At 41.2% G+C, this 14,852-nt stretch overlaps 3 protein-coding genes across 3 annotated transcripts; all 3 read right to left on the minus strand.

The window, feature by feature from the left end:
• Positions 1 to 352: 352 nt before the first annotated feature.
• LOC114685141 (interferon alpha-12-like) lies at positions 353 to 943 on the minus strand. The gene has a single exon (XM_028859759.1). The coding sequence runs from the start codon at positions 941 to 943 to the stop codon at positions 353 to 355; it is 591 nt and encodes a 196-aa protein (XP_028715592.1).
• A 5,577-nt stretch (positions 944 to 6,520) lies between these two features.
• LOC114685149 (interferon alpha-12-like) lies at positions 6,521 to 7,137 on the minus strand. The gene has a single exon (XM_028859763.1). The coding sequence runs from the start codon at positions 7,091 to 7,093 to the stop codon at positions 6,521 to 6,523; it is 573 nt and encodes a 190-aa protein (XP_028715596.1). The 5' UTR covers positions 7,094 to 7,137.
• Positions 7,138 to 11,382: 4,245 nt separating this feature from the next.
• LOC114685140 (interferon alpha-12-like) lies at positions 11,383 to 11,973 on the minus strand. The gene has a single exon (XM_028859757.2). It carries the CDS (start codon positions 11,971 to 11,973, stop codon positions 11,383 to 11,385), a length of 591 nt encoding a protein of 196 aa, XP_028715590.1.
• Between the last annotated feature and the right edge of the window lie 2,879 nt (positions 11,974 to 14,852).

Genomic DNA, 14,852 nt, shown 5'->3' on the forward strand with positions numbered 1-14,852 from the left:
TTCCTGATTTCTTCTTGGTATGTTTGTCTGTGGTATATTCAGGAGCAGGCTTAATTCAAAAATTGAATGGGATTCAAAATAATTTAATTGCATATGATGGTTTACTACATTAAAGAAAATACAAAACTGAAAGATTTAACTTAAATAACTTAGATTACATAAATAGTAAAATAAACACATGTATAATACAAAGAGATATCCAAATGGATACAGAAACAAATGCCTTTACATACATATAAAATTTGTGCTGTTTTGCCAAAACATCTAGTCAGGTTGGTTGAGTTCATGTCAAAAATAAATGAGAGTTTTAAAAGAAGAATTTATGCAGTGTTGTAGCCCAGGAAAGTTCTCATTACTTTGGCTCAGGACTTAATTCCTTCTCCTCAGTCAGTCCTGCCAGCAGCTTGGCTGAGGAAGACAGGGCTCTCCTGACTTCTGCTCTGACCACCTCCCAGGCACAGGGGCTGTGTTTCTTCTTCTTCAGGTAGACTGTGATCCTGTGGAAGTAGTTGCTCACATCCAGCGGGGAGTCTTCCTGGCTCAGGGAAGGTTGCTCCATCTCCACCTGCTGCCTCAGACAGGTTTGCAGGTCTTTGAGCTGCTCCTTGAGCTCATCACGGAATGTGTGTAGCAGGCTTGTCTCCCAAGCAGCAGATGATTCATCCGAGGTGAAGAGGGTCAGGACCTGCTGGGTGACCTCACCCATGACATGGACGGCTTGAGCCTTCTGGATCTGCTGGGCATCCACCTTCTCCAGAGGGAATGCAAAGTCCATTCTGTCCTTCAGGCAGGAGAGAGGGGAGAGTCTCCTCATTTGTGCCAGGAGTGTGGAGGCTCTCTTGTTCCTGAGGTGATGAGTCTGAGGCAGGTCACATCCCAGAAGGCAGCTTGACTGGTAGTGCATCACCACCAGGAATGTCAGGAGAGCACAGGGCTTGGCCATTGTGAATGTTGCAGATGCTGCTGGTCCTCTGGGCTCTGTGGTCCTGAACCTTCCCCTTTAGGGTCTCTGAAGACCATGCTGTGTGCATCTGTCTTAAATAGGCAAAAACACTGGTTTCCATTTTCTGAATGCCCTCCCACTACTTTCCAGTTGTCTTTCATTATGTTTAACTCATTCTCTCTGCTTCTTTTGGGAATTTTTTCTAACCATTTTGGTTTTCATCTTTGCTTCCCCTTTCATTGCTGCCCTCAGAAAGCTGTTTTACAGCTTTCTTTTTCTAAATAGAACTGCCATTAACTATTACACCAGAGATCTATTCTTTGTTTAAAATTTACACATCTATTGTAAAGACAAAATTTTCTCTAAAAATTGTATTTAAAAGTTATTGAAATTAGCCAGGCGGTAGGGGCACACGCCTTTAATCCCAGCATTCAGGAGGCAGAGCCAGGCAGATCTCTGTAAGTTTGAGGCCAACCTGGTCTACAAAGCAAGTTCCAGGAAAGGCACAAAGCTACACAGAAAAATTCTGTCTTGAAACCCCCCCAAAAAAGTTATTGAAATTCATTTTACCATAATTTCTGTTTTATTTATATTATTTTCATATATGTTTAAATCATAATGTAAAGTGTGATCCAAATTGTTTCTAAATTAAAATATTGATGCCATGATGGTGGTGGTGTACACATTTAATCCCAGCATTTGAGAGACTGAGGCAGGTGGATCTCTGAGTTCAAGGCAAGCCTGGTCTACAGAGTGAGTTTCAGAACAGCCAGGGCTACTCGGAGAAACCCTGTCTAAAAAAATCAAAAAGAAAAAAAGCATTGATGCTAATGAAATATTTTAAGTTTTCCAATGTTTAAAGGCTTTATTAAGTTATTTTCTTCAAATTGCTTTTATTAACTCTAATATTAATTTATATAAGATGTTAATTGCATCATCAGTGTATCTTTATTATTCACCCAATTATTGTCATGCCTCCATGAGGTGTCCATGTGTAAAGGCTTGCTATTCAAGCTTGATGAGCTGAGTTTGTTTGATTCCTGGAGCCACTGGCTGAAACAGAAAACTAACTCCTGTAAACTGGACTTTGACCACAAGTTCATACCTGGCAAGTTTGTACATACACACATGTCCTCAATGCATGCATGCACCCACAGCACCCACACACCATCACAACTTACACACTCACACAGATATACACACACTTGCTCATTCATCAAAATGGATGCACGCAGACACATACTGTCATATACACATGCACACAAACATACAAACACGGTCACAGAGATACACACTTACCATCACACATTCTCACATACACATACACTTACACTCACATGCACAGATATACATAAACACACAAATGAACACACATGCTTATACACATACACACACAGACACAGAGAAACAAATACACACTTACACAAATATGTGCACCCATACTCACACACACAAATACATGCATATTACCCACAAATACACATAAATTACACACTCACACATAGACACACATATGCACACACACATAAACATATTCCCACAATAGAAACACACATACACACACTGCCCTTCACATGTACACACACAGAGTCACATATAAGACAGATTTTCAACATATGGGCAGAGAGACACAACCAAACACTCAAGCACACACATTTATGTACACATTCTCACACATAAAAATACATACCATCATTCAAACATAAACACACACATGCAGAAATTTCCATACATACACACATTTTCACAAACACACACATATACACAAACCCATATTCCATATATACATATATACATACATACATACATACATATAGATATCACAAACTAACACACAAAAACACATATATATATACACAAGAGTGAGAAGCTATTAAAAATGTCAAAGGTTAATTTTCACTTATTTTGTCTCACAAGTTTGAACGTTTACTGCATGGATTTTTGGGTCCACTGCATAGTAGGAAGACAATGGGACTCACAAGTCACTCACTTCATGGTGGCCAAGACGCAGACAGGGACGAAGTGTGTCCTTAGATGGAGCCCCAACCTTCCTCCAGCAAAGCCTCACTACCTAGTAGTCCACTCATCTCTTAACAATCAGCAGGCTTTCACTGATACAGTTTGTTCCTTGAGGATGATGAAGGCTCATGTTCCCTGTGAACACTGCTCCCATGAGTACCAGCCTCCAGCACAGGAAACCTCAGGAGACACTCCATATCCAAACCACACACAGGTAAAGTGTCTGAACAATCGATTTCAAAGGCTTAGGATCTCAAATGCTGTGCCATGAGTACTATTACATCATACCAAATTTATAATCATTTTAATCAGCATGTGATGTTTATCCTCATGCACAGGACACTGTAGCATTGTTGAGTCCCTATAAACAACGTTTGTGTCAAATCATAAGAGAAGCAGTTCTAGCTCCTCAATGTCTCCTACAGCAGCTAGGGAGCTGCAGGGTCATTTCTCTGTGTGTGGAACATCAAAGTCTTTGTCTTCATTCTGTAAATATTAAATTTATTAATTTAAATAACCACAAAAATAATGTTATATTTGTTTTATATTATGTAAAAAGCCCTTCTGTGTAGAGAACATTAGAGTCACTGTTCCCCTCACCTCCAAACTCCATCTACCTGGAATATTTGCTTCTCAGCTGCTGATAATTTCTTTGGAAACATGTCCCCTCATCTCTGTGTCTACTGACCCTGCTGATGGTTTCCCACACTGGCTGTGCAGAACCTTCCTAGTGCCCTTTCCTCCCCTCAGTCCATGGGCTTCTGATGTCTGCCTTGGAATCCTGATCCAGGAAATATGTCATTCTGTCATTGCTGTGGATGCACATGTGTAACACGACTAACTTGTAAATATCAAATGTTTAGGAAGATAAAAGAAATGTAGGAATCAGTTAAATATGTTTATAGGGATGGTCTACTGATAGCAGAGTCCCTTAGCTTGGGACTCTGACTGAAAATCCATTATTCCTCAGTTGCAAGAACACAGCTTTGTACCAGAGCAGAAAAACATGCACACACATATATGTACATGTACAGGCACATGCACACACACAGAGAGAGAATTATTTAATTCATTTAATATGTTTGTATTTTTTTTGAAAAAACAACAGTTCGTCCTTAGTGTAAAGGCTTTGTGTAAAGGCCTCAGACAGCCCAAAAAAAACAGCAAGAAGTGAGAAATGGGAACTGGACAAAAAAATACACAAAATTTCAAATTTTCAGCATAGCAAAAGAACAGTGGCCTAAGTGAAAATATAGCCTATTAGGAGGAAAGAAAAGCATTTCCACTATTCATCTGACCAGGCATTAGATACTAGAAAGGATAAAATTGTTAAAATGCCTAAACAATGTATAATTCTATTAATTCATGGGCAAGAGAATGAAGAGATAGTTCTCAAAAGGGCAAATATGAAGTGCTAATACATACTTGAAACATGTTCAGTATCATGAGCTATCAGAGAAATTTCAAATCACAACTACAATCACATTTCATTTCACACCAAGCAGAATGGCTATCATTCCGTAAATCTGGTGAGAATACAGGTGTGTAGGTGGATGTTAATTAGTGCTGGTAAGGGAGATTTAGTTATCCTCAGTAATGGGGACCCTGAGAGTTTTCCCATGTTCCACTAGATGGCGGTGTATCTATGCAGCACTGGCAACAGTTGGCAAACAGATTCTGTGATCCTAGTCCAAGCACTGGGCTGAGCTCCTGGACATCAGTAGGAGAGAGGGAGGTGGGATCCTAGGAGCAAAGGGGGCGGGGAGTCAAGATGATGATGAGGAAAACCAGAGAGACAGCTGACCTGAGCTAGTGGGAGCTCTGGGACTCTGGACTGACAGCTGGCAGACCTGCATGGGACCCAACTAGGCCTCTGCTGCTGCTGAGACTTGTGTGGCTTGATCTGTTTGTGAGGTCTCTGGCAGTGGGACCAGGACTTGTCCCAAGTGCAAGAACTGGCTTTTTGGAGCCCAAATCCTATGCTGGGACACCTTGCTCAGCCTTGAAGAATTGGGGAGCTATGCTCAACTTGGTATGCTACACTTTGTTGACTCCCAAGGAAGGCCCTATCTCCTCTGAGAAGTAGTGGGGGGCTGTTAAAGGAGGGGAAGGTGAGTGCAGGAGAAGGGGAAGGAGGGACAACTGAGCTTAGTATGTAAAATGAAAAAAATTGAAATAAAAAAGAAGACACCAAATGAAATTGAGAGGGATTAGTTATGTAGTTTTAGAACAATTGCATTCACCTCCCTTAGATTTATTTCAAGGTATGTTTTTTGAGGCTATTATGAATGGAATTACCCTGGATGATTTGAAGTTCAATCTGACACCAGATAGTTTCATGTGGGAGGATGGGATCTCACCAAGGAAGATGTCTTTTCAGATTCACACTGGAGACCAGGCTCTCAATCATTTTAATAACTGATGACTGCTGTAGGAGTGTCCAGCACACTATGAGCGATCCAGCCCCTGGGCAGGTGGTCCTGCAGAGTATTTGAAAGCAGGCTGAGCAGGCACTGAGGCATCAAGGCATGTGTTCCTCCATGACCTCTATATCAGCCCCAGCCTTCAAGTTCCTGCCCTGTTTAAGATCCTGCCAAACCTCTGTCAGTGATGGAATATGCTGTGATCTTAAACTAAAATAAACAATTTCTACCCCAAAATGCTTCAGATAATGATATTTTGTCTCAGCAATTGAAGCCATCACAAGATAGAGCTGACACTCCATTTTTTCATTTTCATGTTTCACTTTTCATAATGGTATGTAGGAAGATGCTCATTTGTTGATGTGCTTCATTTTATTTTGATTTCATGGTCTCCCTCATTTTTGTTATCCAATCAAGTTCATCTGATAGAAGTTGGGAGCAAACTGTCAGTAATGAGAGGCCAGAGAGTGCAGGGAGAATTGTTGGTCAGGAGGACTAAGGCACAATGGAATACATGCAACATGTTCTGGTTTCCTTCTGTACAGCATGCTGGCTATACATCGAGAGGAGTACTATCTAATGGAGAGAAGTAATCTTACCATCAGTGAACAGGAACTCTGAGATGGCTGCATCAACTCACCTCTTAAGTCAAAGAAGTACACATTGCTTTCAGTATTATTTCCTACAGAGTCCAGGTGTGTAATATTTATGGTATACAGAATGAGTTTAGAAGCATCAAAAAGTTTTCAAAAGATCATGTGGCTGACACATAAGACTAAATATGTATAATAAAAAATGTATTGAATAGAAGAAATAAATTAACAATAATGGTTTGATAATTAAAAGAAAATATGAAATTCTATAGTATTAAAAATAACTAAAATCATGCAGATAGATAAACAAGCAGAAGTAATTAAAAAGTAAATAAATCAATAAACAAACAAACAAATAAAACATCTGAACCAACAAACAAATGCCCTTAAAGATCAACACAATATATCTCAATGTTATGACACATATGCAGGCAAGTTAAATCAATGAGGTCAAAGTCAAAGAGACCTTGGAGAAGGCCAAATCTGAGCAGTGAGGTGCAGGATCCTAGCCCAGGAGAGTCCTCTCCACTTTGGCTCAGGACTTACTCCTTCTCCTCAGTCAGTTCTGCCAGCAGCTTGGCTGAGGAAGACAGGGCTCTCCTGACTTCTGCTCTGACCACCTCCCAGGCACAGGGGCTGTGTTTCTTCTCCTTCAGGTAGACAGTGATCCTGTGGAAGTAGTTTCTCACAGCTACCAGGGAGTCTTCCTGGCTCAGGGAAGGTTCTTGCACCTCCACCTGCTGCCTCAGACAGGCTTTCAGGTCTTTGAGCTGGTGGTGGAGGCCAATGCAGAATGTGTCTAGGAGGCTTGTCTCCCAAGCAGCAGATGAGTCCTTTGAGCTGAAGAGGATCAGGACCTGCTGGGTCAGCTCCTGCAGGGCATGGATGGCTTGGGCCTTCTGGATGTGCTGGGCATCCACCTTCTCCAGAGGGAATACAAAGTCCATTCTGTCCTTCAGGCAGGAGAGAGGGGAGAGTCTCCTCATTTGTGCCAGGAGTGTGGAGGCTCTCTTGTTCCTGAGGTGATGAGTCTGAGGCAGGTCACATCCCAGACAGCAGCTTGACCAGTAGTGCATCACCACCAGGAATGCCAGGAGAGCACAGGGCCTGGCCATTGTGAATGTGGCAGATGCTGCTGGTCCTCTGGGCTCTGTGGTCCTGAACCTTCTCTCTAGGTTCTCTGAAGTCCATCCTGGCTGGGTCCATTTATCTTAAATAAGGGAAAGCACTAGTTTCCATTTTCTGATTGCCCACCCATACTCTCCCATGTACTTTTCACTTTCTTTCAGTCATCCCCTGCTTGTGTCTGGCCACTTTTTATCTGCCATTTTTGTTTTCATTATTGCTTCCACTGTGAATGTTCCCTCTACAAAGCTTCTTTAGAGTTTATTCCTCAAAAACATTATATTTATTTATATTACAGATATACCTTTCCTGTGGCTCGCTCTGTTTCTCTGATCTTTCAGCTAAGTTTATTAGGGTTCACAATATTTTGGGTAACACAATACTATCACAGGTTTTTGCTTGTTTTTTAGCGCCATAAGTCCTAGAAGATCAATGATTTGGTTTCAGTGGATTCACTAGAAAGGCTTTTGTCCTCACCAGTGAACACATGGCCAGAGATCAGAGTGTCACGAATCCCCAGATGTCAACATCAGAAGACCCCGTGGTCTGTAGTGATGTGTAAATGTTGGAGTTGGTCCTGAGGATATTTTTAAGGTATAAGTATTTGAGGTTTTTTCAAAATATAGTTTTGTAATCAATATTTGCTCAGTGAGTGTTGCTGTGCCTGAAGTTAGGAGGTGGAAATAAAGACCAGAAAACACAGTGATAGCAGTGCCTCTGATTGCCTTAGTTACCCAGATGTTCGGACCTACAGATATTTATGAAATTTTACTTTAGTAGTGGATACTGCACACACTCTGTCTTTATTTCTTGGAAAATTGAGCAGAGGAGCCTTGAGGGATTCTATCAGATAGAAGACTTTGAGTACTGAAATTGTGTATAATTTTTCATTTAATTTTTCTGTGGTGATGGTGACTCCATGGTGGATGTCATTTCTCTTTTGAATTTTCATTACCTTGAATATTTTGTTTCTTTTTTCCACTTTCCTAGAGAGAAGATACTGACATTGCTTGGTGGCATTGAACTGAAATTGTGTTGTTACTTGAGAAGAAAGCAAAAAATAGGAAGTGATGTGATCCCAGAGGGGAAGCAATAGCAGCAATGTTAATAGTGCTCAATAGCTAAAAAATAAAGTAATTTTACATCAAACTGAGTGCATTTTGGAATGTGAACTGCAGAGTGAAGACAATCACAGTCAAAATATCAATGATATTCTTCCCAGCAACATCAGTCTTAAGACACTTGTGGAATCAGGAAGCTGCTGGAGAGCAGGAATGTCAAGAATAAGAGCAATGGCCATGGTGCCACAGGGCCTGATTTTATACATCACCCTCCACATCTCACAAAGGATAAGTGCATCTCTCAGTGCTCCTCAGAGGAGGTTCTTCTGGTAACAGATGACTGGACACTGCTGTGGGATGTTCTGTATGTCCTGTGGAAGCCTGTTCTTCTTGGGTTCCTCGTAGCTTTACCCAGCAGGTCTGCATAGAGGATGATTAGGACCACAAGCCTGAGTGCAGGTGTCTGAGATGGTCTGCACTTGGCTGTGCTGGGGGATGGTCTGTATGTCAAGTTGATCTGATTGGTTAATAAATAAAACCTGATTGGCTGTGGCTAGGCAGGAAGTATAGATGGGACTAACAGAGAGAAATAAAAGAACAGGAAGGCAGAAGGAGACACTGCCAGCCACCACTCTGACAAGCAGCATGAAAAGATGCCGGTAAGCCACGAATCGCGTGGCAGGGTATAGATTTGTGGAAATGGATTAATTTAAGCTATAAGAACAGTTAGCAAGAAGCCTGCCATGGCCATACAGTTTGTAAGCAATATAAGTCTCTGTGTTTACTTGGTTGGGTCTGAGTGGCTGTGGAACTGGCGGGTGACAAAGATTTGTCTTGACTGTGGGCAAGGCAGGAAAACTAGCTACAGGACACAGACTCTTACAAGTGGTTAATGTACAGGGAATAGGTGTCTGAGAAACAACCAGTATGGCTTTTCTGGCTTCCCTTGGGCAGTACTCTTTACACAAGAGCTGTCAGGAAGATGGGGATTCCCAGAGACACTTTCTGACTGTAGGAAACAGGGGTTTGTAAACACAGTATAGTAGTTGCAGGTCCATATTGATAGCAGCTGTGACTGCAAGTACAGTCTGAGTATGATGGAGAGACATAAAATCACAGTTTCAAGCAGGGAGGATGTCAGGAAATGCCACCCCTATCAGAGGAACTATTTTCAACTGATGTCTGCTGGAAGTGGAAGATTCAGTTATCCTCAGTAATGGGGCCCCTGAGAGGTTGCCCGGGTTCCACTAGATGGCAGTGGAACAATGCACAACAGGCAACAGTTAGGAACAGACTTATTGATTCAAGTCCAAGCACTGGGCTGAGCTTCTGGAGATCAGTAGAAGAGAGAGAGGTGGGATCATAGGAGCAAAGGGGGCGGGGAGTCAAGATCATGATGAGGAAAACCAGAGAGACAGCTGACCTGAGCTAGTGGGAGCTCTGGGACTCTGGACTGACAGCTGGCAGACCTGCATGGGACCCAACTATGTGCTCTGAATGTGGTTGATGCTTGAGTGGCTTGATCTTTTTGTGAAGCCCCTGGCAGTGTGACCAGGTCTTGTCCCAAGTGCAAGAACTGGCTTTTGAACAAGGGGATAGCTTGTTCAGCTTTGAAACAGTGGGTAGTGGCTATGCGATGCCTCAACTTTGTATGCTAGACTTTGCAGAGTACCCATGGGTCTCATCTGAGGATTGGATAGGGGGTTTTATGGGGTGAAGAGCTGGAGAGGACCATGGAGGAGCAATTGGGTTTAGAATGCTAAAGGAAAAAAATTAAAGAAAAGATACCAAATGAAATTGAGAGGGATTCGCCATGTCATTTTAGAAGAATATCAATTTTCTTGTTAGATTTATTTCAAGGTATGTTTTTTGAGGCTGTTATGAATGGAATATTACCTGGATAATTCTAAATGCATTTTGACACCAAATAGGGTCATGTGGGAAGAAGAGATCTCACCAGAAAGATTTCTTTACAGAATTGCACTGGAGACCACTCTCTAAATCATTTTAATAACTGATGTCTGCTGTAAGAGTGTCCAGTCCACTATGGGTGATCCAAGCATGGGCAGGAGATCCCATGGGCAGAAGAGTATTAGAAAGCAGGCTGAGCAGGCCCTGATGAATCAAGACAGTAGACAGTGTATTCCTCCATGACCTCTGTATCAGCCCCTGCCTTCACGTTCCTGCCCTGTTTAAGATCTTGCCAAACCACTGTCAGTGATGTATTATGCTGTGATTATAAAGCAAAATAAAAATTTCTACCCCAAATTGATTTAGGTCATGATATTTTATCTCAGCAATTGAAGCCATCACCAAGACAGGGCTGGCACTCCATTTTTTCTTTTATGATGTTTTACTTTTTTAATGGTATGTAGGAAGATCCTCATTTGTTGATGTGCTTTATTTTATTTTGGTTTTATGGTCTCCCTCATCTTTGGAATCCAATCCAGTTCATCTGATAGAAGTTGGGAGTCAAATGTTAGTTAGGGGAGGCCAGAGAGGTCAGGAGAATTGTAGGTCAGGAGGAGTAAGACACAATGGAACACAAGCAAGATGTTCTGGTTTCCTTCCGTACAGCATGCTGGCTATAAATACAGAGGAGTACTATCTAATGGAGAAAAGTAAGATTTTTACCATCAGTGAATAGGAACTATGAGATGGCTGCATCAACTCACCTCTAAGTCTAAGCAGTACACATTGCTTCAGTATTTTTTCCTACCAAGTCCAGGTGTGTTATAGTTATGGTATACAAAATAAGTTTAGAAGCATCAAACAGTTTTCAAAAGATTGTGTGGCTGACACATAAGATTAAGCATGTATAGCAAAAAATTTATTGAATAGAAGAAATAAATTAACAATAACGGTTTGATAATTGAAAGAAAATATGAAATTCTATGGTATTAAAAATGACTAAAATCATGTAGATAGACAAAAAAGCAGAAGAACTAATAAATAAATAAGTAAAATAACTAAACAAACAAATAAATAAAACATCTGAACCAATAAGCAAATAACTTAAATTACATAAATACTAAAATAAACACACACATAATACACAGAGATACCCAAATGGATGCAGAAACAATTGCCTTTACATACATATAAAATTTGTGCTGTTTTGCCAAAACATCTAGTCAGGTTGGTTGAGTTCATGTAAAAAATAAATGAGAGTTTTAAAAGAAGAATTTATGCAGTGTTGTAGCCCAGGAAAGTTCTCATCACTTTGGCTCAGGACTTAATTCCTTCTCCTCAGTCAGTCCTGCCAGCAGCTTGGCTGAGGAAGACAGGGCTCTCCTGACTTCTGCTCTGACCACCTCCCAGGCACAGGGGCTGTGTTTCTTCTTCTTCAGGTAGACTGTGATCCTGTGGAAGTAGTTGCTCACATCCAGCGGGGAGTCTTCCTGGCTCAGGGAAGGTTGCTCCATCTCCACCTGCTGCCTCAGACAGGTTTGCAGGTCTTTGAGCTGCTCCTTGAGCTCATCACGGAATGTGTGTAGCAGGCTTGTCTCCCAAGCAGCAGATGATTCATCCGAGGTGAAGAGGGTCAGGACCTGCTGGGTGACCTCACCCATGACATGGACGGCTTGAGCCTTCTGGATCTGCTGGGCATCCACCTTCTCCAGAGGGAATGCAAAGTCCTTTCTGTCCTTGAGGCAGGAGAGAGGGGAGAGTCTCCTCATTTGTGCCAGGAGTGTGGAGGCTCTCTTGTTCCTGAGGTGATGAGTCTGAGGCAGGTCACATCCCAGAAGGCAGCTTGACTGGTAGTGCATCACCACCAGGAATGTCAGGAGAGCACAGGGCCTGGCCATTGTGAATGTGGCAGATGCTGCTGGTCCTCTGGGCTCTGTGGTCCTGAACCTTCCCCTTTAGGGTCTCTGAAGACCATGCTGTGTGTATCTGTCTTAAATAGGCAAAAACACTGGTTTCCATTTTCTGAATGCCCTCCCCCTACTTTCAAGTTGTCTTTCATTATGTTTAACTCATTCTCTCTGCTTCTTTTGGGAATTTTTTCTAACCATTTTGGTTTTCATCTTTGCTTCCCCTTTCACTGTTGCCCTCAGAAAGCTGTTTTCCAGCTTTCTTTTTCTAAACTGAACTGTCATTAGCTATTACACCAGAGATGTATTCTTTGTTTGAAATTTACACATCTATTGTTAAGACAAAATTTTCTCTAAAAATTGTATTTAAAAGTTATTGAAATTAGCCGGGCGGTAGGGGCACACACCTTTAATCCCAGCATTCAGGAGGCAGAGCCAGGCAGATCTCTGTAAGTTCGAGGCCAACCTGGTCTACAAGGCAAGTTCCAGGAAAGGCACAAAGCTACACAGAAAAATTCTGTCTCGAACCCCCCCAAAAGTTATTGAAAGTCATTTTACCATAATTTCTGTTTTATTTATATTATTTTCATATATGTTTATATCATAATGTAAAGTGTGATCCAAATTGTTTCTAAATTAAAATATTGATGACCATGATGGTGGTGGTGCATGCATTTAATCCCAGCATTTGAGAGGCTGAGGCAGGTGGATCTCTGAGTTCAAGGCTAGCCTGGTCTACAGAGTGAGTTTCAGAACAGCCAGGGCTACGCGGAGAAACCCTGTCTAAAAAAATCAAAAAGAAAAAAAGCATTGATGCTAATGAAATATTTTAAATTTTCCAATGTTTAAAGGCTTTATTAAGTTATTTTCTTCAAATTGCTTTTATTAACTCTAATATTAATTTATATAAGATGTTAATTGCGTCATCAGTGTATCTTTATTATTCACCCAATTATTGTCATGCCTCCATGAGGTGGCCATGTGTAAAGATTGCTATTCAAGCTTGATGAGCTGAGTTTGTTTCCTGGAGCCAGTGGCTGAAACAGAAAACTAACTCCTGTAAACTGGACTCCTACCACAATTTCACACTTGGCAAATTTGTACCTACACACATGTCCTCAATGCATGCATTCACTCACAGCACCCACACACCATCACACACTTACACACTCATACAGATACACACACTTGCTCATTCATCAATATGGATGCACACAGACACATACTGTCATATACACTTGCACACAAACATACACACACGGTCACAGATTCTCACATACACATACACTTACACTCACAAGCACAGATATACATAAACACACAAATGAACACACATGCTTACACACATACACACAAAGACACAGAGAAACAAATACACACTTAAACAAATATGTGCACCCATACTCACACACAAATACATGCATATTACCCACAAATACATATACATTACACACTCACACATAGACACACATATGCACACACATAAACATATTCCCACAAAAGAAATACACATACACACACTCCAACTACACATGTATGCACACAGAGTCACACATAAGACAGATTTTCAACACATGTGCACAGAGAGACACAATCAAACACTCAAGCACACACATTTATGTTCACATTCCCACACATAAAAATATATACCATCATTCAAACATAGACACACACATGCAGAAATTTCCATACATACACACATTTTCACAAACACACACATGTACACAAACCCATATTCCATATATATATATATATATATCACAAATTAACACACAGAAACACATATGCATACTCTTATACACACATTAGCATACATACTTTCTCACATATATACACAAACACACATACACACACACAGACACACATGCACACACACTCAGACACACATGTATAGTCACACACAAATACTTGCATAGACACACACATATATACACAAGAGTGAGAAGCTATTAAAAATGTCAAAGGTTAATTTTCACTTATTTTGTCTCACAAGTTTGAACGTTAACTGCATGGATTTTTGGGTCCACTGCATAGTAGGAAGACAATGGGACTCACAAGTCACTCACTTCATGGTGGCCAAGACGCAGACAGGGACGAAGTGTGTCCTTAGATGGAGCCCCAACTTCCTCCAGCAAAGCCTCACTACCTAGTAGTCCACTCATCTCCAACAATCAGCAGGCTTTCACTGATACAGTTTGTTCCTTGAGGATGATGAAGGCTCATGTTCCCTGTGAACCCTGCTCCCATGAGTACCAGCCTCCAGCACAGGAAACCTCGAGAGACACTCCATATCCAAACCACACACAGGTAAAGTGTCTGAACAATCGATTTCAAAGGCTTAGGATCTCAAATGCTGTGCCATGAGTACTATTACATACAATCATACCAAATTTATAATCATTTTAATCAGCATGTGATGTTTATCCTCATGCACAGGACACTGTAGCATTGTTGAGTCCCTATAAACAACGTTTGTGTCAAATCATAAGAGAAGCAGTTCTAGCTCCTCAACGTCTCCTACAGCAGCTAGGGAACTACAGGGTCATTTCTCTGTGTGTGGAACATCAAAGTCTTTGTCTTCATTTTGTAAATAATAAATAAATCAATTTAAATTACCACAACAAATAATGTTATATTTGTTTTATGTTATGTAAAAGCCCTTCTGTGTAGAGAACATTAGAGTCACTGTTCCCCTCACCTCCAAACTGCATCTACCTGCAATATTTGCTTCTCTGCTGTTGATAATTTCTTTGGAAACATGTCCCCTCATCTCTGTGTCTACTGACCCTGGTGATGGTTTCCCTGACTGGCTGTGCAGAACCTTCCTAGTGCCCTTTCCTCCCCTCAGTCCTTGGCCTTCTGATGTCTGT

The sequence above is a fragment of the Peromyscus leucopus genome, chromosome 2 (genome assembly GCF_004664715.2).
Source record: "Peromyscus leucopus breed LL Stock chromosome 2, UCI_PerLeu_2.1, whole genome shotgun sequence".
Classification (NCBI taxonomy): Eukaryota; Metazoa; Chordata; class Mammalia; order Rodentia; family Cricetidae; genus Peromyscus; species Peromyscus leucopus.

Excerpts from the sequence above, each read along its gene's own strand:
- LOC114685141 (XM_028859759.1), bottom strand. The coding sequence starts at position 943 with ATGGCCAAGCCCTGTGCTCTCCTGACATTCCTGGTGGTGATGCACTAC.
- LOC114685149 (XM_028859763.1), bottom strand. The coding sequence starts at position 7,093 with ATGGCCAGGCCCTGTGCTCTCCTGGCATTCCTGGTGGTGATGCACTAC.
- LOC114685140 (XM_028859757.2), bottom strand. The coding sequence starts at position 11,973 with ATGGCCAGGCCCTGTGCTCTCCTGACATTCCTGGTGGTGATGCACTAC.